The following is a 24022-nucleotide window of genomic DNA, read 5'->3' on the forward strand; positions in this document are numbered from 1 at the left end:
GTGTTTCCTGTCCTCGGCCTCTTCTCCGTGTGTGTGTGTGTGTGTGTGTGTGTCTCCTGTCCTTGGCCTCTTCTCCCTCTGTGGGGTGTGTGTGTGTGTGTGTGTCCTGTCCTTGGCCTCTTCTCCGTGTGTGTGTGTGTGTCCTGTCCTCGGCCTCTTCTCCGTCCGTGTGTGTGTGTGTCCTGTCCTTGGCCTCTTCTCCCTCCGTGTGTGTGTGTGTGTGTGTCCTGTCCTTGGCCTCTTCTCCCTCCCTGTGTGTGTGTGTGTGTGTCCTGTCCTTGGCCTCTTCTCCCTGTGTGTGTGTGTGTGTGTGTGTGTCCTGTCCTTGGCCTCTTCTCCCTCCACCTGTGCCCAGGCCTTCTCACCGACTCCCACAGCCTCAGTGACGCCACACGCAACAACCCCAGCAGACCAGGCCTTTCCCCTGAGGTGGGAGCTGGCCAGTACCTTGCGGATGTCTCCACTGGCTGGGCAGGGCTCGGCAGCCTCCCCAGACCTCTCTTCCCCACCGGCCGGGTGTGGCTAATTCTCTCCTCTCCTCTCTTTCTACATCGAATCACATGCTTGCCAAGTCTGGCCAATTTCTTTCCAACATTTCCCGGCTGTGCCCACATCTCTAGCTTCCTCCCCTCTGGCCAACCACGGGGCCCCCCACGGTGGCCTCCAGAAAGCATGAGGCTGACGCCACTCGCTTCCTGCCCCAAAGTGCCCCCCCATCTGCCTGGAGGAGAAGGTCCAGCTTCTGCGAGTGGGCCTGCCCGTCCCCCAGCCTCACCGCCTACTGTTCTCTGCCCTTACGAGCCAGCAACACTGAACAGCCGGGAGCTCCTCGCACACACAGTGCTGTCCCCTGCCTGTGGAATGCCCCTCACCTGGCTAATCCCATCTAGCCTCAAGACACCACCTCCTTCAGGAAGCCTTCCCGATTCATACCCCTCCTAGCACCACCCACAGCATCCTGTTCCTAACTCTGTGTCGCCACGTTCCCCGCTGTTTAATTGTCTTCTTTTAGTCTGTTTCCCCGCACTGAGCCAAGAGCCACGAGGGCAGGGCTGTGTTTTATTCATCTCTGAAGCCCCAGCCCCTCGCCCTGAGATGGCCCAGGTAGGTGCTCGGGAAACTGGGTGAACAAGTGACTGGCAAGTGGGCGCCCTCACCTGAGCGCCCTTCATCTGGAGGTGGGCCATGGGGGCTGGGGGCTGCGCCAGGACAGAGCCTTCTCAGTAACTCATACCGCTCCAGGAAGTTCCGGTGAGAGACCCTGGAAGCCAAAGCAGGCGGAAGGAGAGATGAAGTGACTTTGGCCATGAGCCAGGAGTCACTGTTTAACCTGCTCAGCCACCAGCGAGGTGCTGCCCTGACTGTGCCCACTGAGCGGATGACATTACTAGGGCCCCTTGGCGGGAAGCCAGTGGAGACCACTTTATGCTGGGCCTCCTGCTCCTGCAGCCTTGGTCCTACCCAGACAGAGCCTTGCTCTTTTAGGAGGGGATTTGCAGCCTGCCTCCTCCCAAAGGGGCTCGCCAGCCTCTCCCCAGACACCTGGGCCACTCCTGCCGTGCACAGGGGCTCAGCACGTCTCCCCTCTGACGCCACGGCCTCCTCCACTGCCTCCCGGGGTCTCGGCTCCCTGTCACAGCAGCGCTCCTCTACACAGCGGTACTTCCTCCTCCTGAGTCTGGCTTCTGCCCCCAAAACTGCACCAGCGTGGCCACCAACTCCAGGGGTCAGTGCTCTGACCAGCCTCTAGGCAGCAGGTGCCCAGCTGACCCCTCTCCCTTGTAGAGCTCGCTCGCTCTCAGCCTCCAGGACACCCACGGTCTTGGCTTCCTCCTTCACCCCGACCCCCTCCAAGTTGTTGCTGGTTTCTCGTCATCCACCCTCTCTAAACGTGAGCGTTCCTCAGGGAATGGCCTCAGACCTCCCTCTCCCCCTGTGATCTCCTCCTTGCTCACGGTGTTAAGAGTCACTGAGGACAGACCCTCACGTGCCCCTCCATTTCAAACCGGACTCTCCCCTCCCCTCTCCCCCAAACCATCCTGTGTCCCGATTCATCCACTTGCCTCAGATGGAAGCCTGGAAGTCGCTTCTGCAGCCTGGAAGTCGACGGCTCCCCTGCCCCGCACCCCACGGTCTACCCACTCACAGTCCCATTTCTACGGCAAGCCACACTCCACTTTTACCCACTTCTCTCCATGTGTCACTGGGCCACCATCCCACCCGTCATACCTGTAACGGCCGCCCGCTCACCTCCTCCCTCCTCTCCTGACCCCGGGGCAGCCTCCGCACAGCAGCCACGGAACAGGAGCGAGCGCGCAGCACGCCCTGCTTACAACGCCCAGCGGCTCCCACGGCTCTCAGGAAGACCGCGGCCTTCACGTGGCCTGGAGCCTCCCCCCCTTCCCCCTGTCTGCTGTGTGTGCTCCGGTCACCTTAGCATCTCTCAGGTCCTAACCTGGGAGCTTTGGGGTTGCTGTTCCCTGGGTCTCAAATACTCTCCCCTCCTCCACGTCTTCCCAGGCCGGCCCCTTGGCTTTGCTTCCCTAGGCCTGAGCTGCTCAGAGGGCCCCTCCCTGAGCAGCCCTGACCCCTTCCCCGCTAGTCCACCTAACGGCACTTTTTGTTCCTTTCCACAGCAATGTACACCCCAAGAGGGCAAGACTCACCTTTCTTATTCACTGATACACACCAGACACGGTGCCTCCACAAAACGGGCCACAGAAAGTGAGCGCAGCCCTAGAGCTCCAGGCCGACTTCTGTGGACCTGCCTCTTTCTCTTCATCTCCGCATCCTGCTCTGGGCTGGTCAGGCTCTCGTCTGACCTGCGCCCTGAGCTCCACCCTGGCATTGGCCCTGCCCCCTGCACTGGACGGACCGGCCCACTCACCGGATGGGGAAGCCGGCGGCACTGATGTGGATGGTCTCCACGAGGCCACAGGCCTCCAGCTGGCTCAGGACCTGCAGGGGTGGGGAGACAGGGCTGCAGCATGGGGCCAGCAGGCCCCAAATGCCACCCTTCCCGTGGCCCTGCTGGTGCGGATCTGCAGGCTCTCCTGATGGGCAGACAGTCTTTGCGGCAGTGAGAAGTCAAGGGGCCTTGAGAAAATCTCCCTGTTAGAAAGGGTCCTGGGGGCCCCAGGTCCCCTTATCTGAAGCCTGGCTTCTGGTACAACTGAGGCCAATGGTAGTCCTGGCTGTCTCACCGCTCCCGTCTTTGCCTCACAATGCAGCCCAATCCAATTCCTCTTTTTTATTTTTTTTATATTCTGCAGTCGATAGAGTGAGTCACAGCTAAGAAGCAGGGAAGGGTATACTGCGAAGATGCTTCCGGGACCCAACCAAGGTCTTTACCGCAGAGCAGTGGTCCTATGAATCCTAAGGTCATATCTGCCAGTCGACTGTGGGACACCCTCCAGCATCGTCCAGCTCTCATACCTCTTCCACATCCCTCCAAAGGGCAAAGGGCAGCTGCTGGCCACAGAGTGCGTTTGTGCAAATTTTAGAAACTATCCTTCCATCAGAAACAGTGCGCTGTGTCTGGTCTGTAAGGTGACACAGACTTTCAGCTAATCACAAGAGACACCCGTTCCTCTGGGCAGCCTCAGTCTCTTGTCAGGGCACATGGCTTGGTGAGCAGAGAGCAAGGTGCCCTGTAGCCCCTACTTGCCTCCTGTGGTTGGGCCACCGTGCATTGCACAGACCACACAACTGCACGTGACTGTCCTGCCAGAGCTGGGGAGATAAGCCCTCCCTAGTGTCACTCCATTTGGAGCAGGCATCCTGCCCCTTACCCCGCCAGGGTCTTGGCCGAATGGGACCCTCCACAAAGCAGCTCTGGCCCAGTGTGAACTACCTCCTCCTGGTGGAACATCTGCGCCCGGCCCTGGCTGTTGGGCTTGATGCAGCGAATGTAGTGGGGTGTGGTGCTACGCAGGACCTGCAGAAGCTGCTCCAGGGAGGCCTGCAGAGGGGAGAGGCCGTGGGTCAGGCTGCTGGGGGGCACCGGCTGGGCCCTGGCTAGTGACACCTCCAAGCAGCCCTCCCAGCCCCGAGACCTGGATCCTCACACACCCTGAAAGACTCCTGGCGGCTCTCACTGGGTGTGCCCAAAGCACACGCCACTCCTCACCTCCGCCTCCAGGGACCCTTCTTGACCTGTGACCCTCCCCACCTGGTTGGTCTCCCTGCATCTGGTCTCAGCCGCCCCCCCCCCCCCCCCCACCGAGAGCAGCCTTTCCAGAAAAGAAGCATCTCAGAACCCCCTGCCATTTGTTCAGGCGACGGTTGTTCGGGCGACTAGGCCCGTCCTGTGTGCTGGAAGCCTTGCCAGGGCTACGACACGGCCGTCTGCCGTCGTCTCACAGCTCAGGGCCTAACGGGCCTTGCAGACGTGGGATGGGCTCTACTCAGTGGTGTCTGAGGCTGGGCAGGAAAGGGCTAACCAAACCTGGGCTCCCCTGGTTGCCTCCTCTGGCAGGTGATGAGAAGGCTGCGGTTGGAAGGAGGACAAGGAATAAACTAAGAGAAGTGGCATGGAGGGCGGGAGTGAGGGCGGAGCTGAGGGGCGGTGGAGCAGAACATGCAAGGGCTGAGAGACGGCAGGAGGGGACAAGTCTGCGCTGGCCGAGGACAGAGTTTGAGCAGGAAGCTAGGGAACTGGGAGTGGGCCAGTCACAGAGGTTCAGGTAACTACTGCTCTTCCGTGATCACCCTATCAGTAGTGGGCGAAAGGCCGCACTGCCACCCATGGGCCCCTAGGCTTCCTGTCACGTCAACTACACACACAGTCCCTCTGTCAGTTTCCGGTCTCTGTCTTCCGTGGGCCAGAACCACGGCTCCCTGACTCCTCAGTGCTCCCAGCACACAGCACTGATCCTGGGAGGTGCTTGGTAAGCACTGGAGACTGATGAGTGAACCAAGCACGTCCCATCAGCACCACCGGACCCACCTTGAACTTGGACACCACGGTCAACACAGGGGCCCTGCTCTGGCCAGAGGGCTCCTCCTGGGACTTCTCTTCAGGGTCAGCAGGAAACAGCACCCTGAGCAGGGGGTCCTGGGATTGCTGCAGGAGCCTGGTCAGCTCAGGGGGGATGGGGTCCTATGGGGAAAGGACAAGGACAAGGGTGAGAGCAGGCGTGGTGCTGCCCACGGGCCGCCAGCCCTGCTCACCCAGGCCCCAGAAGAAGGGCAGTGCCTGAGCCCAGGAGACTCAGAGCTGGTCTACTGGGTGCCTAGAAACCAAGAAATGCAGTCATTCCTGGGCAGGTCGTGCCTGAGGAGCAGAGGCCTCAGACAGGTGGGCCCAAGAGGCGACCCTGGATTCTGGAGGATGTTCAGGAGGGGAGGGTGCACGATAGAAGCTTCCACACACATGCAGCAATGACTCGGCATCTCATTTCACGCAGGGGCCCACAGGCCACGGCCCAGCCCTCACCTTGTTCTTCTCCACCAGGCCTGCGGTGTGGTACCGCACAGACCCCGCATAATGCACCACGATGAAGCTGGGCTCCCGGCTGAGCTTGTTGTGGCCCAGGCAGGGGCTGCCTGCCAGGGAACTCTCAATGCGTGTCTGGAGCTGGGCTGCACTGCTTGGCCGATTAAGGCGGCATTCCTGTGCGGGCCGGGATGGGACAGGCGGTCAGCCACAAAGTGAGAGGGGCTCACAACCCTCAGAGTCCCCACCCTGTGGACCCATGGGAGCATCATAGTGACCCTGAAAAGGAGGGGTTATAGGGCTAGCACACCCATTATGCAGATGGAGAGAAAGAGGCACACAGAGGGCACAGGATGGTCTTCAAGGTCCCAGAGAAGCCCAAAGCCCCACTCGGGTGTTCTGCACATGAGCTGACCCCCCCACCTCGTTTATGAGGGAGCAGATGCTGATGGGGCTCCCCTCGATGAGATCCAAACAGGTCTGGTTGTCCTGGTAGCTGACAGTCGACCACTCCAGGCCCTCAGCTGTGTACTCCTCCTGGGGGCAGAGGTGGGAGTGGGGTGGCAGAAGGCAACTGTGGTCTGAGGTCCAGGTGGCCATCCCACGCTGGCCTCAGCACCACAGCCCGTTCCAGAGCAGTGTCAAAGAAGGAACCGAAGACGTCTGGTCAGATCCAGGGATGGGGCTGGGGGCCAGGGAGAAAGAGAGGACGCAGGACCACCCTACCCCTCACCTGCTGGGCCCTGAGGTAGTGAGCCACGAAGTGCTGCTGCAGCTTCTCGTTGGCGTAGTTGATGCACAACTGTTCCAGACTGTTGGTGGGGAAGGACTCAAACCCGTACACATCCAGCAGGCCTGGCAGGAAGGGGAGATCCCGTGGGGCCAGTGCAGGAGGAGGCGGGGCCCGCGGGACGACAGGAGCCTAGGGTAAAGCCTCATGCTTGGCAGCCCGGAGCTGAGGCGGAGCGAGCACGATACCCAGCGGTGAGCAGAGCACCTCCCACCCCAGCGTGGTTCCCAGGGCAGCCTCCTGTCCCCTCAGAGCTCAGAGCAGGAAGAGGCCGAACGAGGTGTCAGGGGACCAGGTCCCGGGGAACGCTGTGTGTCCAACCCGGTTTGGACGGCCTGAGTCTCACGCGCTCAGTTGGTGCCTAGAATTCCACCATTCTGTGAGCAAACTTCACCGACGCTTCTGAGCTTTACCTCCTCCCCTAGCAGGTTCCCATGATGTTACCATGTCCCCCATGTCCCTTCTAATCTAGCTCCTTCACCATCCCCCACTACTCTCCTGAGACCGGCGCTGGGTCTCCGGGGAGAGAAGGGGCCCTCGTGGCCCGGCCGCCAGCTGAGCCTGCCTGGAGAGCTAGGGACGGTCAGATGCGGGCACCGGAGAGCAGAGACCTCGCCCACACACTGGCGGAGGGTGAGGAGACGGGTGCAGAGGAGGGAAAGGAGCTGCCCCGAGTCCCGCAGTAGACCCAGGGCTCTGCTCTCTGTGCGGGGCACTCCTGTCCTTTTTCTGAAGGAGGGTTCCTGGAGGGTGAGCCCCTGCTACCTATGAACGTGGTCCAGGAGTCGGGGTCCGCACAGATGCTGCTGTTGATCACCGATACCAGCCAGTCAAACAGCCTGTTGGGGCGGGGTGGGGGGAGTGGGCTCTGGTGAGAGGCGTCAGGCTGAGCCTGAGGGGTGGCAGGGCTGTCCCTCCAGGGGTGCCGCGCCTTGGAGGGCCTGTCTTCTGAGCCTGACAGGTCAAGGGCTAAACGCTCTCCTCTCATGTCCTGCCCATCCTGTCTTGACCCACTACACACGCAGGCTGTGGTCATGCGTGTTTCCGGGCACACGAAGACCTGGCCTGTCCGCGAGCAAGACTGAGCACGGGACCAACTGCAGGCATATCCCATTTTATTGTGCTTTGCTTTATTGCGTGTTTTACAAATTGAAGGTCTGTGGCAACCCTGCATCGAGCACGTCTATCAGCGCCATTTTCCCAACAGCGTTATTTTAAAATTAAGTTATGCACATTGTTCTTTTGGACATAAAGCTATTGCACACGTAATAGTCTACAGTATGGTGTAAATATAACATTGCTATGCACCACAAAACCAAGAAATTCGTGTGACTCACTTTATTGTGGTGGTCTGGAACTGAACCTGTGATACCACTGAGGTCTGGTATAGCCTCTGGGGCTAGACGGGGAGTGGGTCTGCCTCAGTCCCCTGGCCGGACACCCAGCTGCATCTTGATGAGAAGGGGCTGACAGGCAGCTCTGGGTGGGACTGTGAAGAACTGACTTCACTGGACTCCCCTGCAAACCTCGGCCTGCGGAGGCCAGAGCTCAAGGCCCCACCACATCCCCCTACTCCGTCCTGCACGAGGGGGCCCCGAGTCACCCGAGGTGGACAGTGGCATCCTGCACTCTGGAACCACCGCCCCTGAGATGATGGGGTGGTTGCTGTACAACGTGGTGACACATATGGCACTACATAAGGGTTTCTTCCTTACCATTTATTTAAGTGATTGCTCTGCAACTTTTTCTCAATTCAGTAAATGATTCCTGTTTTTGCAACAAGGGCTTCAAATACCCATTTGAGGTACTAAAAATGAGTGGCCTAGTGATACAATGACCTGTTTGCTGTGTGTAAAATGATCCATGATTAGAGACTCACTGTGTCTGTGATCATCACACTTTACCTGCTCATTTTGCAGTGATTTGACACAAAAGCTTTAAAAATCTTCGGCCTCAAATTCTGACCTGAAATTCGCTTCTAGGGAGTGAGAACAGAGTACCTTGCTGAACTGGGTTCAGTCTGGGCCCAGCTGCCCTGGGCCATTTTCACTCAGAGGATCTTATTCCCTTAGCAGAGCTTCTCAGTCTCTTAGCTCTTGAGAAGTTCGTGAAAGCAGGGGGACCCTCTCCACAGGTACCCAAGTTCCTATAAGCACATGCACACACACATACACACATATGTGTTCTGTCCCATAATTTCAGAGCATCCTGGGCCCCCAGACACTCTCAATGGCACCCCAAAGGGTCTCAGAACCCAGAGTACCAAATCACTCCTTAACCACATGGCCAAAGGGTAGAGATGCCCACAGAACCAACAGGAAAAGGCCAGGACCCCCGCCTTCCCCCTGTTCTGGGCTCCACTTGCTGCATAGTGTTGCTCAAGACTGTGGGCAAAGCTTCTGGCTCTACCACCATCTATCAAATTCCCCAGGTGACTACCAAGAGTACAAGGGCACACAGAGACAGAGGAGCCTATTCACCCATGGGTCTGCACCTGGACCTGGGAGGGACCCACATCACCTCTGGGGCCGGCCTTGCCAGCAGGCAGGCAGGCAGGCCTTCCTCACCTACCACCAAGGTCAAGGCAAGCTCCTGTACTTTAATAACATGCTGAATCTAGGCCAGGTGGCAACTTCTCCACGCAGAGCAGTCCGGAATCAAGCCCAGGGCCTTGCTTGGGGAAAGCCCAGGAGCCACTCCCTCCTGCCCCCCAGGGTCTGGGGAGCAGGGCAGGGAACCCGTCTGCTTTATCTGGCAGCCCTCACCCTGGGCCCAGCCGTACTGCCTGAGGGGTCTGTTCCAACTCCAGATGGGGGGACCTGGGAGGAGGGCAGGGCCCAGAGCACTCACCGTGCATAGACCAGTTTGGCCAGACAGTCTCTGCGGGTGTCACACTCGGCCCGGGAGCAGGGCTTCCGGAACACCTGCTGCCGCCTGCCTGCCCTGATGGTCCGAATCCGCAGTGTCTCCAGCAGAGGGTCTTCTGGGAGCCGCAGCAGTGAGGCCGATGTCCTGACAGAGCCTGGGAGGCACAAACACCCTCCATCCAAACATCCCTCTGCACAAGGCCCCGTGAAGTCATCACAGTGGAAACACGACCCACCCAATGGGGCAGAGTGAACCCAGGTGCAGGTGGGTGAGGAGGCTTGGCCAAGGCAGAGGCAGGACTTGAACCCAGGGCTTCTGTGTGCCAGTCCACACGGCCATGAGTGGGATAAACCACTTTATAAACCCCCCAACTCTCGTTTTCTCATCTGTAAGATGCGGGTGATGCTATCTGCTGCAGCAGAGATGGAGTGAGGAGTAACTTCTCCAGGGCAGGGCCCTATAGCTTATGGCTTCAAGGGCACTGATTCCAAATTTCACCTTCTGGCCTCCCTCCCACCCAATCCCACCAAATGCTGCCTCTTTTCCGGCAGGGCCTGCCTTGCTCCCTGGGTGTGTGACCAGAGCCTGAGGTGCAGGCCCCCCATCCTTGCACTCACACTCAGCATCGTCCATCAGTGGGCAGGGCTGGGCTTCATTCTCGGAGTCAGCAAACCGGGTGTTGCCGAGGTGCAGCAGTCCAGCTAGGGCCTGAGGGGGCAGGAGAGGACACGAAGTGGGCCCCTTCTCAAGGGCTAGAGCCCAGCCTGGGAAGGGTCTCTCTCCTGCTGAATATGAAGATTATGATAACAGAATAGTAACAGCTCTCAATTACTGCCCACTTACTCCATGACTCGGCCAGGCACAATTCTACACAAGTTACATGCATCATTTCATGTAATCTTTTCAACAACCAATGAGGCACGTGCTATGGTGGTGCCCATGATTGAGATGAGATGGGGAGAGGTTAAATCACAAGCCCGAGGCCACACACTTGGTAAAGGAGAAAGGCAGGATGAGAACACAGGCAATCGGACTTCAGATCCCTCCCGGGGCAGCCACTGGGGCCGCCACGTCACCCCCAGTCTGTCCCCCTGCCCCCCGACTCCAGGAGCATACTGTGTGGGAAGGCCGCTCCTGTTCCTGGTGGACCGGCCCTACCTCTGTGTGGCTGGTGGGGGCCTGGCTCTGGCTCCTTCTGGCTCTTTCTCAGCACTGCTGGGCTTCTGACAGCCCAGCCTAGGGCAGGATCTGTGATCTTGGTCTCTGTCCAGTGGGTGCTCCCTTGCCTTCGCACTCAATGACCCTCATGGATGAGCCCCCAGGGGCTGTAGAAAGGGGACCCCTGGGTCCAGCAACTTGGAAACCTTTGGACCTGGTATTGGTAGAGCATCCCTGTCTGGTCCCAGAGAGGGTGTGTCCACATGCTACTGGCTTTCAGGCCACAACCCACTTCAGGAGAAGACTACTGTGCTGATGGGCAGTGTGGCTGGGACAGAAGGTCATGCCTCCCTCAAGCCAGCACTCCTGTCCAGACTCCTGGTGTCGTCCACTTGTCCTGGGCTTGTCCTATGTGCTGTCCCTCTGGCCAAGCTCTTGGCTGGCGGTGCCCATACTGGCTGTGATCTCCCCCTACAGCCTGAGCAGCCCCCTTCTGGAGGTGGAGGTCTCTTCCCACTGCACTGCCATCTCCCTGCAGCGGCATCCCTGTCTCTGCTGCCAGCCAATCCTACAGATCCCCTCCCGCCGCTCTGCAGGAGTGAGGAGAAAGATGGGAGAAGGGAGACCACCAGTGGGGATGAGCGGGGCCCAGTTCCTCTGGGTGAGCACTGTGTCCCAGGAGGAGGAGGAAGAGGGTGGGAAATAGGAATTACTACGTCCGGTACAAACCCTATCTGCACCACCACTTAGTGCTGTCTGGCCGTGGGCAGGTCTCTAGTTTTCTCAAGCGTAAAATGGGAATAATCTCCATACCCATGGTCTGTTGAAAAAAACCAAGTGAGCTAAGAGGTGTGAACATGATTTGAAAACGCACACACTAGACAAACACGTGGCAGCATCGTTTCTCTATTCTGATTAACGGAGCCATAACTGACCCAGGCACTTTGCCCTTTGACCTCCGTGGGTCACTGTGCTGGCCTGTTCAATAGCACTATGTGCCCTGCCACTGTCCTCTCTGCCCCCATCCACCCTGACCCCCAGTCTCCAGGCTCATCCTCACAGAGAGGCGGTCGACTCCTTGAAGATTGTGCAGTGGGGCCGAACGTCCTAGACCCTCAGGAAAAGAGTCTCACACGTTGAGAGAAGGGCCCTATAAAAGGGGCTGCCCATCACCGCTGCCACATGTCAGTGGTGTGGCTTTTCCTCTGACCTGAAAGATGTTGTTCTGGGTGGGGGCATCGATGCCCAAAAGAAGCATGGCCTCCCTGGTCACCTCGAAACAATCCTCTGAAAAGGAATCCAAGTCACAGCCCAGTGTCAGGACCAGAGGTCAGCAGGGGCAGCGAGGGGTGAGGGAGGCAGGCCCTGTCGGGATGGGTGGGTGCTGCCGGGCCGGCCCAGGGTGCTGGGTAAGGCTCCCCCTACCTTCCAAGGTCCTCTCTGGGTTGGGCAGCCAGGAGAAGGCGGCTCCCTCAGGGAGGTGCCACTGGAGCCTCTCGTCCGCACTGGCTCCTTTGCAGATCTGTGGGGATGGGGACGGGGGCTGAGCTGGGGGTGCTGGGGAAGCCTAGGCCTGCGTAAGCCCGGGGTTGGGAAGAGAGCAGTGAGAAACGGCAGCAACGTCACAAGGCTGAGGTTCCCGTAGAGCCCAGGGCAGGCAGGGGGGCAAAAACAGCAGCAAGCAGTTCTGGGCGTCTCTACCCGATGCAAAAAAACTCACTGAGGGGATCTGCAGTATGATGAAGAAAGCAAAACTCCACCTGGGGAGCCCCCAGTCCCAATCTGAGAGCAGGGAGACGTACTATCCATGCCTTGGGGGTCCCCCAGTCTGATGGAGGAGGCACAGTCTAGGGAAGTCCTTGTTCCCAGTTGCCGTTCGAGGACAAGCCTCTGTCTGAGAGTGAGAGTTTCCATTGCGGAGACAGTCCCAGCCTCAAGGACCTTCTGATCTGACAGAGAAGGCAAGCACGTTCCCATGCCAAAACCATCCCGGGAGCCAAGATCCAGTGTGTGGCAGAAGTGTTACATAAAGTTTGCAGGAATAAGTGGTGGCATCGCTGAAACCAGGTGAATAGGCAGGCATGAAGCAAGGCAGGCAGGGGAAGGTTTAGGGGCACAGACCCATCTCTGCCCTGCATCTGGGCAGCTGTGGGCCCCACCTGGTACAGACCTGATAGAAGATGTGGAAGTTCCTCTCACTGGAGGCCTGGCAGGCCACTCGAGTTTTCTCTAGCAAGTAGGTCTGAACTGCAGCTCCAGTCATCTGCTGGGCCCTGGGCACAAGCAGGCTGGAGCCCATTAGTTGCCTGTTCATTCCATAGACATTTATTGGGCACTTACTGTGTGCCAGACTGCAACCTCCCCCAACTCTTCCACTTAGGCAATGGGGGTTGTGAGGACTAGGGACCACTCAGCAGGTCCTTGGTTGGGGGTCTGGGACATTGCCCTCCAACCAGCTCAGGGGCAGGACCAAGGTCTCTGTACATTATTTGGCCCCATCCCGAGGCAGGAACAGAGCCCCAGCTTCAAGCTCAGAGGTGTGGCCAAGAGGTGGCAGTTTAGCTAGAAGTCTCTGAGCAAGGGTAGAAGCCGGAACACATGGGCTGCACAAGCACATTGCCCCAGGGTCCCTCAGGCTGGAGTAGTTAAGATTTCTCCAGGTTCAAAGATCACCCTCAGGTTCACGTATCACACAGAAAAACATACCAGGAGGAGCCGAGTTCTGCCCACAGGGGTGGCCCAGGCTGGGCACTGCCCCAGCCACTTTCACACTCCCCCCGCCCCCAGCAGCCAGACTGGCACAGAGACTGGCAGCAGAGGTTACCTGTTCAGCTGGAGCTGGATGAACTTCCCAAAGCGGCTACTGTTGTTATTCCTCAGCGTGCACGCGTTCCCTACAGATCACACCTTATGCTTACAGAGTCCCCACGGGCTAAGGTGGCCTCAGGTCTGCTGGGGCCAGGTCTCTATCCTCAAGTCACCTAAAGGCCCCTTTGTTGGTTTCCATGTCACAAGGGACAGGACTAGGGACTGGGCACTCGGGCTTTAGCAAATGCGATTCAGCTGAGTTAGAACTTCCTGGCAATGAAGTGGAAAGAGCCAATCTAGGCAGTCAGGGACTATTTTCTTTGAAGGAGAAGAAGGATCAAAAACAAGCTGTTACTGTTGAGGCAGACGGTAAGGCACAACCTCTAGACTGCCAACATGGACACGAATTGTTGTGCATCCTTAGACAAGTCCCCTTCCCTGAACCATCAGGAAGCTGTTCGGAAGGATGGGGTTTGGACTGGGCGAGCCAGAAGATCCTCTCCAGCACCACTGCTACACCTGCTTAGGCTAGAGGGAGGGGACGACAGGGTGACGTCACCTCTACTGGAAGGAGGCTGAGGGCACCTGGGAGGAAGTTGGGGATCCATGGCAGTGAATGATAAACTACCCTCCACCCCTCTCCTAAAGAGAACACTGCTCCTTTCCCTGGAAGGTGGCAAATCCCAGAGGAAATGGGACTGAGGTACTGTGCCGAGGACACCAAGCTCACCAAAAGCTTCCATGACAGGGTTGGAGTTCAAGATTCGCTGTTCGATCCTCTCTGCAATCTTGTGGTTTTCCCAGGATGTGGGTGAGGCGGCCACCACAGCGTAGAACTTCATCAGGCAGCGGGACGTCCATGTCTGTGGCAGAAACAGCCCTGTGGGAGCTGTGTCCATGTTCCCTCCCACTTCTGAGCCTGCCTGCTACAGCCCTCTTTTCCACCATGTATGTTGCTGACCAAAGGGTGAATGCTGAGTTCAGCTGTATCCTTGGGCAAGGCACTTCCCCGCCTGTGAAATGGGGACAATTACTTCTGCTTCTCCTAGCTCCTGAGGATGCATTTAAGAAATGAGGGCGGCTGGGGTAGAGGAGGACAGCCCACCCTGACCTGAGCAGGCTACTGACCTAAGGAGACTTTCCATGCATTTTCTTACCAACCCTACAGATGCAGATGCAATTACATACTACCTGTTTTCAAAATGATGAAACTCAGGCATAGAAAAAATTTAAATTTTATTGAAGAGTACATATCTAGTAAATGATAGGGCTCTGATTTATACCCAAGCAATCTAGTTACAAAATTCTCACTGTTTTATTTTTAATCACCTGAGATGAGGTCTATTTTCATTTTAATTTCCATTTGTTCATTGCTGGGACATAGAAACAATAGATTTTAATATACTGACTGTATCCTGTCACCTTGATAAACTCCCTACACCTCACTACAAGTTTTTAGCTTTGTTTTTGTTTGGTTTTGGGTCTTTTTGGTAGCTTTTTTGGTAAATTCTTTTAGGTCTCCCTCTGAGGTGGGAGGTGCTCCCTCTCTGCTATTTTCTGAAAGAATCTGTATAGAACTGGTAACATTAATTCCTTAAATACTTGGTAGAATCCATAAAGTGAAGGCACCTGGGCCTGGAGGTTTCTATGAGGAAAGATTTTTTTTTTTTTGAAGACTCAGGGCCCCCTGCATATCCACACTGTGTCACTTCTCACTCCTCATGTCTCTCCTGTTCCCTTTGTGTTTTTGTGTCTTATTCCCTTAGTTCTTTTTTTCTTTAATTAATTAATTTATTTATTTATTTTTGGCTGCGTTGGCTCTTCGCTGCTGCGTGCAGGCTTTCTCTAGTTGCGGCAAGCGGGGGCTACTCTTCGTTGCGGTGCGCGGGCTCCCATTGTGGTGGCTTCTCTTGTTGCGGAGCAGGGGCTCTAGGCGCGTGGGCTTCAGTAGTCGTGGCTCGCGGGCTCTAGAGCACAGGCTCAGTAGTTGTGGTATACGGGCTTAGTTGCTCCGCAGCATGTGGAATCTTCCCAGACCAGGGCTCGAATCCATGTCCCCTGCATTGGCAGGCGGGTTCTTAACCACTGCGCCACCAGGGAAGCCCTGAGGAAAGATTTTTTTTTTTTTTTTTTTTTTTTTAAATTTATGGCTGTGTTGGGTCTTCGTTTCTGTGCAAGGGCTTTCTCTAGTTGTGGCAAGCGGGGGCCACTCCTCATCACGGTGCGCGGGCCTCTCACCGTCGCGGGCCTCTCTTGTTGCGGAGCACAGGCTCCAGACGTGCAGGCTCAGTAGTTGTGGCTCACGGGCCCAGCTACTCTGCGGCATGTGGGATCTTCCCAGACCAGGGCTCAAACCCGTGTCCCCTGCATTGGCAGGCAGATTCTCAACCACTGCGCCACCAGGGAAGCCCTGAGGAAAGATTTTTAACGATGACTTAAATTTGTCTCATAGATTTAGATATTCAGGTTATATGTTTCTTCTTATGTGAGCTTCAGCAGTTTGTGTATTTCAAAATATTTCTCCATTTTATTAAATTGTAGAATTTATTGTAATAAAGTTAATAAAAATCTCTTATCTGTAGGATCTTTAGTTATGTCTATTCTTTCATTTCTGACATTTATAATTTGTCTAAGTTTGACTAGATTTTATTAATCTTTTCAAAGAAATAACCATTGATCTCACTTGCTTTATTATTTTTGTTTCTATTTTACTGGGTTTTTTTAAACTTTATTTCCTTCTTCTGCTTACTTTGGGTTTACTTTATTCTTTTTCCCTTAGTTTAAGGTAGAGGCTCAGGTCAATTATTTGAGTTTATTCTTTTTGAATATAAGCATTCAACGTTACAACAAATTTCCTACTAAGCACTGCTTTTTTTTTTTAAGCACAAATTTTGATATGTTTTGCTTTAATTTTCACTCAGTTCAAAGTGTTTTCTAATATCCCTTGTGATTACTTCTTTGAACCAAAGGATATTTAGAAAGGTATTAATTTCCAAATGCTTTGGGATTTTCTAGGTATCTTTGTTATTTACTTCTAGTTCAATTCTACCCAGGGCAGAGAACAGTTTGTATTTTAATCTTTTCAAATTGAGATTTGTTTTGTGGTTCAGAAGATAGCCCATATCAGTTCCATGTGTACTTGAAAAGAATGCACAAATATCAAACTATTAATTTTGATTTTATTTCTTTCAATTGTTTTTGCTTTGTGTATTAATATAATTACTTCAGCTTTCCTTTGATTAGTGTTGGAATGGTATATCTTTTCCTATTCTTTTACTTTGAACCTATCTATACCTTTATAGTGGGTTTCTTTTTTTTTTTTTTAAAGGAATTCCTTTATTTTTATTTATTTATTTTTGGCTGTGTTGGGTCTTCGTTTCTGTGCAAGGGCTTTCTCTAGTTGCGGCAAGCGGGGGCCACTCTTCATCGCGGTCTGCGGGCCTCTCACCGTCGCGGCCTCTCTTGTTGCGGAGCGCAAGCTCCAGACGCGCAGGCTCAGCAGCTGTGGCTCACGGGCCTAGTCGCTCCGCGGCATGTGGGATCTTCCCAGACCAGGGCTCGAACCTGTGTCCCCTGCATTGGCAGGCAGATTCTCAACCACTGCGCCACCAAGGAAGCCCGTGGGTTTCTTTAAGACATCATATAATTTGAGTCTTGCCTTTTTAAAGAAAGCCACTCTGACATTCTCTGTCTTTAATTGAAAAGTTTAGTCCACTTACATTTAATTTAATAATCACTATGGTTGGGTTTAAATCTACCATCTTATTTCTTCTTGAGTTGTTCCATGTGATCTTTGTTACTTTTTTCTCCTTTTATCACTTCTGGTTGAATTGAGTACTTTTATGATTCCATTGTACCTCTACAATAAACTGTTACTATCTTCACCTTAGAATGAACGATTTTTAAAAAAATTTATTTATTCATTCATTCATTCATTTTTTGGGCTGCATTGGGTCTTCATTGCTGCGCGCGGGCTTTCTCTAGTTGCGGCGAGCGGGGGCTACTCTTTGTTGCCGTGAGTGGGCTTCTCGTTGCGGTGGCTTCTCGTTGCGGAGCTTGGGCTCTAGGTGCGCGGGCTTCAGTAGTTGTGGCTCATGGGCTCAGCAGTTGTGGCTCGCGGGCTCTAGAGCACAGGCTCAGTAGTTGTGGTGGACGGGCTTAGTTGCTCCGCAGCATGTGGGATCTTCTGGGACCAGGGCTCAAACCCGTGTCCCCTGCATTGGCAGGCAGATTCTTAACCACTGCGTCACCAGGGAAGTCCCTATCATTCTTATCTTTGTTCCTCTTTATGTATATTTTCCTGCTTCCTTAAAGATTTTTTCCTTATGTTTGGTTTCAGCAATTTGACTATAATGTGCCTAGGTGTGTCTTCTTTGTATGCATCCTACTTAGTGTTTCCTGAGCTTCTAGGATCTGTACTTGTTATCTTTTGCTAATTTTCTAAGATATTACTTCTGACCCACATTCTCTCTCTTCTCCTGGGACATCAATTACAAGTATGGTAAACCATTTGATATTGTACCAAAGCTCCTGAATGTGCTTTTCTTTTTGTTTTTCAATTTTCTCTCTCTTTTTGTTTTGTTTTGTTTTGGCCACAACATGTGGCACGTGGGATCTTAGTTCCCCAGCCCGGGATCAAACCCATGCCCTCTGCAGTGGAAGCACGGGCCCTAACCACTGGACCACCAGGGAATTCCCCAAGTTTCTCTTTATTTTTTGATTTCTATTGACTCACTCTCAAGTTCACTGATGTATTCTTCTGCATGTCTAGTCTGCTGATAAGAGTTGTTCATTGGGCTTCCCTGGTGGCGCAGTGGTTGAGAATCTGCCTGCCAATGCAGGGGACACGGGTTCGCGCCCTGGTCTGGGAAGATCCCACATGCCGCGGAGCAACTAGGCCCGTGAGCCACAACTACTGAGCCTGCGCGTCTGGAGCCTGTGCTCCGTAACAAAAGAGGCCGCGATAGTGAGAGGCGCGCGCACCGCGATGAAGAGTGGCCCCCGCTTGCCGCAACTAGAGAAAGCCCTTGCACAGAAACGAAGACCCAACACAGCCATAAATAAAAGCAAATAAATAAATAATTAAAAAAAAAAAAAAAAAAAAAAAGAGTTGTTCATGCTTTTCTCATTTCCTCCTAACTATAGTTTCCACTTCTCTCATGAAGAGATTGGAAGAATCTTTTCTGGAGATACTGACAAGCTCATGAGACAAGTTATGAACATTCAGGGTTCCACCAGTTTAGAAAGCTATCCATAGTGAGGCCTCCTGTCCATAAACGTAAGAGATTCTAATCAGTTGCTTAATGCCTTATTCTGAAGTATGAACAGAAATTGAAGGATCATTAACTATTTGGTAAACTTCTTTTACATGAATGACAAATGTCACAACAAAGGACGAACAGGAACTAGAAGGAAATGGAAATGAATTTTGGAAATAGAAATGAAAGGAACCGAAGACAAGTAAAAATCATGAAATATCCTCAAAGATAAGAGAAGAAATAAGACCAGGATGCTGGGGGGAGAATAATATTCAGAGAACAAGAAAGAACTCCTAGAATTAAAATTTTTAATAAAAATTCAAAACTCAAAAGGATTGAAGGGTAGAGAATATCTCCAAGAAGACAGGACAAAATACTAAGAGATAGAAGAATAGATGAGAAAAACAGGATATTAGACAATTTATCAAACTTCCTACTAATACGAATTCCAGAAAGGGAAAACAAGGGGAGTAAATTATTAAACTATTATCAACAGATATAGTATTTTTCCAAACTAAGGGACATGAGTTTCAAGGTTAAAAAGACCCACACAAAGTACCCAGAAAAGCAAGTGAGAAAAGACACGCCACTGTGAATTTCAATACCTATGGATAAAAAAAGACGACCCTAAACACTTTTGGAAAGAAAACACAAATCACCATTTATGGATTGGGACCTTCAACAGCAACACTCAAAAGAATACATAAGAAAATAACTTATAAATTCAGAAAGAAAATGATTTCCAATTTGGAATTATAGCATCAAGCCAACGTGTCAAATCAAGGCAGAATAAACATTTGCAGATGTGCAACAACTCAAACATAGGCCCTCCAAGTAACCTTTGTCGGGAAGCTACTAAAGAATACGCTCCATAAAAACAAGGCAGTAAAGGATGAAGAGGAAGCCACTGGGCTCCAGCAAGAGATTTATCATAGAACAGAGGACAATCCGGATCCCCAGAGTGAGGCAGACAGCTCCCAGGTAATAGCTGTGTGGCAGCAGCCCTTGGCAGCCACCAGTCCGGATGGGAGTAGGAGACACGAGAACTCTAGGAAGGGCATCGCCAAGAAAAAAAAAGCACCTGAGGGAATTCCCTGGCGGTCCAGTGGTAAGCAGTGTGGTTAAAAAAAAAATTTAAAAAAGCACCTGTTGGGTAGGTGTTTTCCAGTTTTGGTGACAAGTTTGATAATGAATTAATAACAGGTATATAGAAACTAAACAAGTAAAAAAGTGGGGGCAATTATTAAGTAGAGGGAAAGTAAAAATTATACAAGAAAAGAAATATAATCATAGTATGTTACAGGGCTCTGCGGGGAACAATACACACATACTTATAATGTAAATACTATATATTAACTTACCCAGAAATCGTGATATAATTACGTATGTATTTGGGGGCAGGGAAACAGGGCTAAATCCTCATCAAAGTAGTAAATGAACAGATAAGGTCAAAACTGAAAAATCAATAACTAATAATATAAGCATATTGTTTAGAAATATGGATGGAGACACCCAAACAAACTGCTAAAAGATGTGAAAGCACAGGGTTGCTGTTTTTTTATGTAAGCCTTGTAGTATTGCTTGATTTTTGAGCTATGTCACTATGTTTCTACTTATCAAAAATAAATTAAAATTGAAAAAGATACCAGGCCCAGCCCATGACCACAGTGGCTGTTCAATAAAGGGTCACTGAGCTCTGGTTGCAAGGGTCTAGGGCCAGGTCCAGCCTCAGCTGCCCAGAGCAATTCCGGAGGACAATGGGCTCATCCAGGAGCTGGGCATCAGCCACTTCACCGGCGACCTTGATATAGCTCTCAAAGATCCCCTCTTCACCCAAGTCCTAGCCCTCATCCCTACAGTTTGCTGTCTCCATCTGTTTCCTTGTCTGTCTTTCCCAGTGAGCTAAGAGCCCCCTGAAAGCCAGATGTTGCATTTTTCCTCTCTGTTCCTCCCCCTGCCACTCCTTACTGGCTAGCCCAGAGCCTAGAACCTGGCAGGTGCTCAGTGCTCAGCAATGCTTTCACATATGAGTGTAGGCAGAGGGGGTTTATGGTCCAAAGAATCCCTTGTGAAGGTAATGCTGAGGAAAGGGTGGGGTGGCTGGTGAGGCTTGACAAGAAGGTGGCGAGGCCTGGGCCAGTAGCCTCCTCTGACCGGCCGTGCAACTCCTCACTCATCCTTGTACAACATTCTGTCTCACCTATTAAGATTTTGCCACCTAGGGACCACGTGACCACATCAGGAGATTCTGTCCTTCCCCACAGCTGGCCCAATGCACTGCCCTTGCCATCAAGGGCAACCCAGAGATGCAGGTGGACTACTTCCTTATTGGAACGCTAACTACTTTTGGAGGAGTGCTGCCACATGCCCAGCATGCCACCAAGTGCCTTATGTGCACTAGTTCATTTAACTCTCACAGAAGTCCCATGAGTTACGTGTTGGTCTTTCCCTCCCTGCCATCTTACACGTGAAAGAAATGAGGTTTGCAAAAGCTAAATATCTTTCTGATGTGCTCTTAAGCACTATGCTGGAACCCCCAACAGCTGACTTTTGTTTCCAGTGGTGTCAGAGCGGAGAGAGTCCTTCAGTGAGAAAATGAAGGCTCAGAGAAAAAAGAACCTCACCCAGGGTGACAGCAGAGCTGGTGGAAGAGCCTGGACTAGAGCCCTGCCTCTTGACTTCCTGCCCAGCTCCTGCCCACTGCTGCACACCGAATCCAAGAGGAGCGACCTCCTCTGCCTCTCTGCCCGTCCAGCCAGTCACGAAGTTGACAGGGTGGGAAAGAGGCCCTCTTACCTTTCCAGCACCACTCTCTCCACTGACGACAACAGACTGGTTGACTGGCTCGATCAGGCTCTTGACACTCCTGTAGGTCTGTTCACCCACAGTGAAGATGTGGGGCTTCAGTTTCTGAAACATCAAGGGGTGAAAGGTCATGTGAGCAAACACCTGTCTTCAAGGAGTGGTTGATCCAATGACGGCTGAGATGGGGAGCCTGCCCACTGCAGTGGCAGAGGCTTTGTCTAGAAAAATTTCCTGGAAGTAACAATGTTAGGCCCAACTGTGGGCTTTACCCATTCATCTTCTCTCAGTTTGGAAGCAGTGCTGGCCTTGACCAGTCTATGACATTAACACTTTATCCTCCCATCTCATCTTACCTCAACAGTCTTATTCTGCTATTTATTATTTTATGTTATTGTACTTTGCAATTTGCAAGAACTTTCTTACAAGGTATTGCCTAAGAAGTCTGTACATTAGTTGGATAGCTAACCGTATTTTATAGATGAGAAATCTGAGGTTCAGACAAGTTAAATAACCTTCTCAAGTCCACACAGCAAATAAGTGCATCCATGTGATTTGAATTCCAAAGTCACTGTTCTCCTTTCCATCAACGAGTATTAATTGCCCTCAATGTGCTGGGCACTGAGGAAACAGAGGGGGCCAGGACATGGCTTTGCCTTTGAGGAAGCAGAGAGTCGGTAAGATACGGGCTCTCTGGCCAGGCCTCCCCTGGCTTCCACTCGGACACTAACCACACGTGAGCCAGGCCACCTGCACAATGCACAGCCCGCACAGCACCACCTGGCCAGGAATGACTGCTTACCTACAGCTTCTTGAAGGGATAGGGCATCACTCTGGATGGTGTCAGAACCATCCCTCTCTCCCCCTGCCCTCACCCCATCCACCTCCCACCTGGACCGTTACAAAGCCTCCAACTGTTCTCTGTCTCCTGTCTCACCTTCCTGAACCCAACTCCCCCAACTTCCAAGGTAATTATCCCCACAGTCGGCTCTGTTCACAGCCCCACCCCCATGCCTGATGAAGAACCTCTGTGGACACGCTGCCTGCTGTGGTGCATCAGACCCTTCAACAGTCCTGGCTTATCTCACCTCCTGCCTCTGTCTGCAATACCTCCCTCTGGCCAGCAAGTCTGCTCTTGCTTCTCCCTGCACTTTAACATCAACTGGTCTATTCCCTGCCTGCACCAGCTCCATCCTCACCCCCACAAGAAGTTACTTGGCGGACTTCCCTGGTGGCGCAGTGGTTAAGAATCCGCCTGCCAAGGCAAGGGACACGGGTTCGAGCCCTGGCCCGGGAAGAACTCACATGCCGCGGAGCAACTAAGCCCGTGCACCACAACTACTGAGCCTGTGCTCTAGAGCTCGCGAGCCACAGCTACTGAGCCCCCACGCCTAGAGCCTGTGCTCCGCAACAAGAGAAGCCACCGCAATGAGAAGCTCGCGCACCGCAATGAAGAGTAGCCCCCGCTCGCTGCAACTAGAGAAAGCCCGCGCACAGCAACGAAGACCCAACACAGCCAAAAATAAATAAATAAAATAAAATAAATAAATTTATAAAAAGAAGAAGTTACTTGGCATTCCAATCAGTGGAGATGAACATGTGCTGAATTTTCTAGGGCAATCCTTATCACATGTAATTTTATCCTTTTCCCAAAAAAGTGGTTTGTTAAATATACAAATGCACCCTTGTAAATTCTTTCCTACTAATAAATTCACAAAGAAAATAAAAATCACCTGTCCTATGTCCCAATTTTAAGTTCCAAAATCAGTTGAACAAATATTTCTTTATCTCCAACTTTACACCTACTGGTATATGTCCAAACTTCTGTGAGCTACCGGTGGGCAGGGCCATGGCACCAGTAGACTTTGAATGACTACATGGCTGGTGAATACATGGATAAGGACAGGGAAGCCGCAAGGTAGCCGAGGGGAGGAGGGGGAGCCCTGAGGCCACAGGCAGCGGTGAGTCTTACCTGGGGCTGAGGAGCAGCGTGGTACTCTTGCATCAGCTCTGGTGAATAGAGCTGAGGGATGGGCTTGAAGGGGTTCAGAGCCACCAGGGTGCAGCCAGCGTTGGTGTAGAACGTGTCTGCTGTGTACCGGGCCTGCAGACACCTCAGGACTGAGGCAGAGGTGCCTTTAGCAAACTCTGGCTCAAATGGAGACATAACTGCACATACAAACACCCGCCTTACAGCGCTCCCTCTGCAATTAGCCAAGAGGCATTAGATCCCAGCAGCTCCCTGAAGAGTAGGTACAATATCTAATTAAGCTGAGCCCCACACCTGGAGCAAAGGCTGCACTGGGGAGCCCGGGGGCAGCTGCCAGGCAGAGGTCTGGCTCCAGGTCAGGAGTCCTGCCTGCCTCGGTCTGGCCAGGGGCAGCAGTGCTGAATACCCTCATCACACCTCCACCCACTGGAGACAGCACACTCGAGGAGAGGGGGCGCCCATACCTGTCTCCAGCGTCACAGGATTCACCTTGGTGAGGTCATCCAGCTGGTGCAGCGGGGCCTCCCCGCCCAGGAACTCCTGCAGGTCTTCTCTGAGGGATTCCCCGCCATGGGCATCAGAGCCTGAACTGTGGCCATTAACCTGGGAGGGAGTAACAGGGCCAGGAGAGCTGGGACTCAGACCAGCTGGCAGCTACATGAAGGTGGGGGCCTGTATAGTAGAAAGAGAACAGGCCTCTAGTATCATAGCCTGGTTGTTCAAACTTCAGCTCTGCCACTTACTAGGCCTGTGAGACTCGGTAAGTTACTTAACCTCTCTGAGCCACAGCTTCTTTATTTGTAAATTAGGAAAAATAAAATCAACTCACAGGGCTATTTGGAAGAAAAATAAGAAGACATATACAAAGCACTTAGTCAAGTGCCTGGCACATAACATGTACTCAGTAAATC

At 52.8% G+C, this 24022-nt stretch overlaps 1 protein-coding gene across 4 annotated transcripts in view; it reads right to left on the bottom strand.

The window, feature by feature from the left end:
* Positions 1-24022, bottom strand: part of MYO19 (myosin XIX) — a 35227-nt gene that overhangs the window by 5025 nt on the left and 6180 nt on the right. For 3 of the 4 annotated variants that reach the window (XM_068531489.1, XM_068531488.1, XM_068531490.1), the window contains 18 exons: positions 23576-23714; positions 23094-23242; positions 21116-21229; positions 13792-13924; positions 13078-13147; positions 12424-12526; positions 11679-11775; positions 11464-11540; positions 9713-9803; positions 9078-9249; positions 6993-7066; positions 6171-6292; positions 5861-5974; positions 5438-5614; positions 4949-5101; positions 3854-3961; positions 2888-2958; positions 1158-1261 (listed from right to left, as the gene is read on the bottom strand). In XM_068531489.1, the coding sequence (XP_068387590.1) occupies positions 1158-1261; positions 2888-2958; positions 3854-3961; positions 4949-5101; positions 5438-5614; positions 5861-5974; positions 6171-6292; positions 6993-7066; positions 9078-9249; positions 9713-9803; positions 11464-11540; positions 11679-11775; positions 12424-12526; positions 13078-13147; positions 13792-13924; positions 21116-21229; positions 23094-23242; positions 23576-23714 (2068 nt within the window). Of the gene's footprint in view, positions 1-1157; positions 1262-2887; positions 2959-3853; positions 3962-4948; positions 5102-5437; positions 5615-5860; positions 5975-6170; positions 6293-6992; positions 7067-9077; positions 9250-9712; positions 9804-11463; positions 11541-11678; positions 11776-12423; positions 12527-13077; positions 13148-13791; positions 13925-21115; positions 21230-23093; positions 23243-23575; positions 23715-24022 lie in introns of those variants that run through there. The other variant, XM_068531491.1, reaches the window with a different exon arrangement.

Source organism: Eschrichtius robustus, chromosome 20 (assembly GCF_028021215.1).
Source record: "Eschrichtius robustus isolate mEscRob2 chromosome 20, mEscRob2.pri, whole genome shotgun sequence".
NCBI lineage: Eukaryota > Metazoa > Chordata > Mammalia > Artiodactyla > Eschrichtiidae > Eschrichtius > Eschrichtius robustus.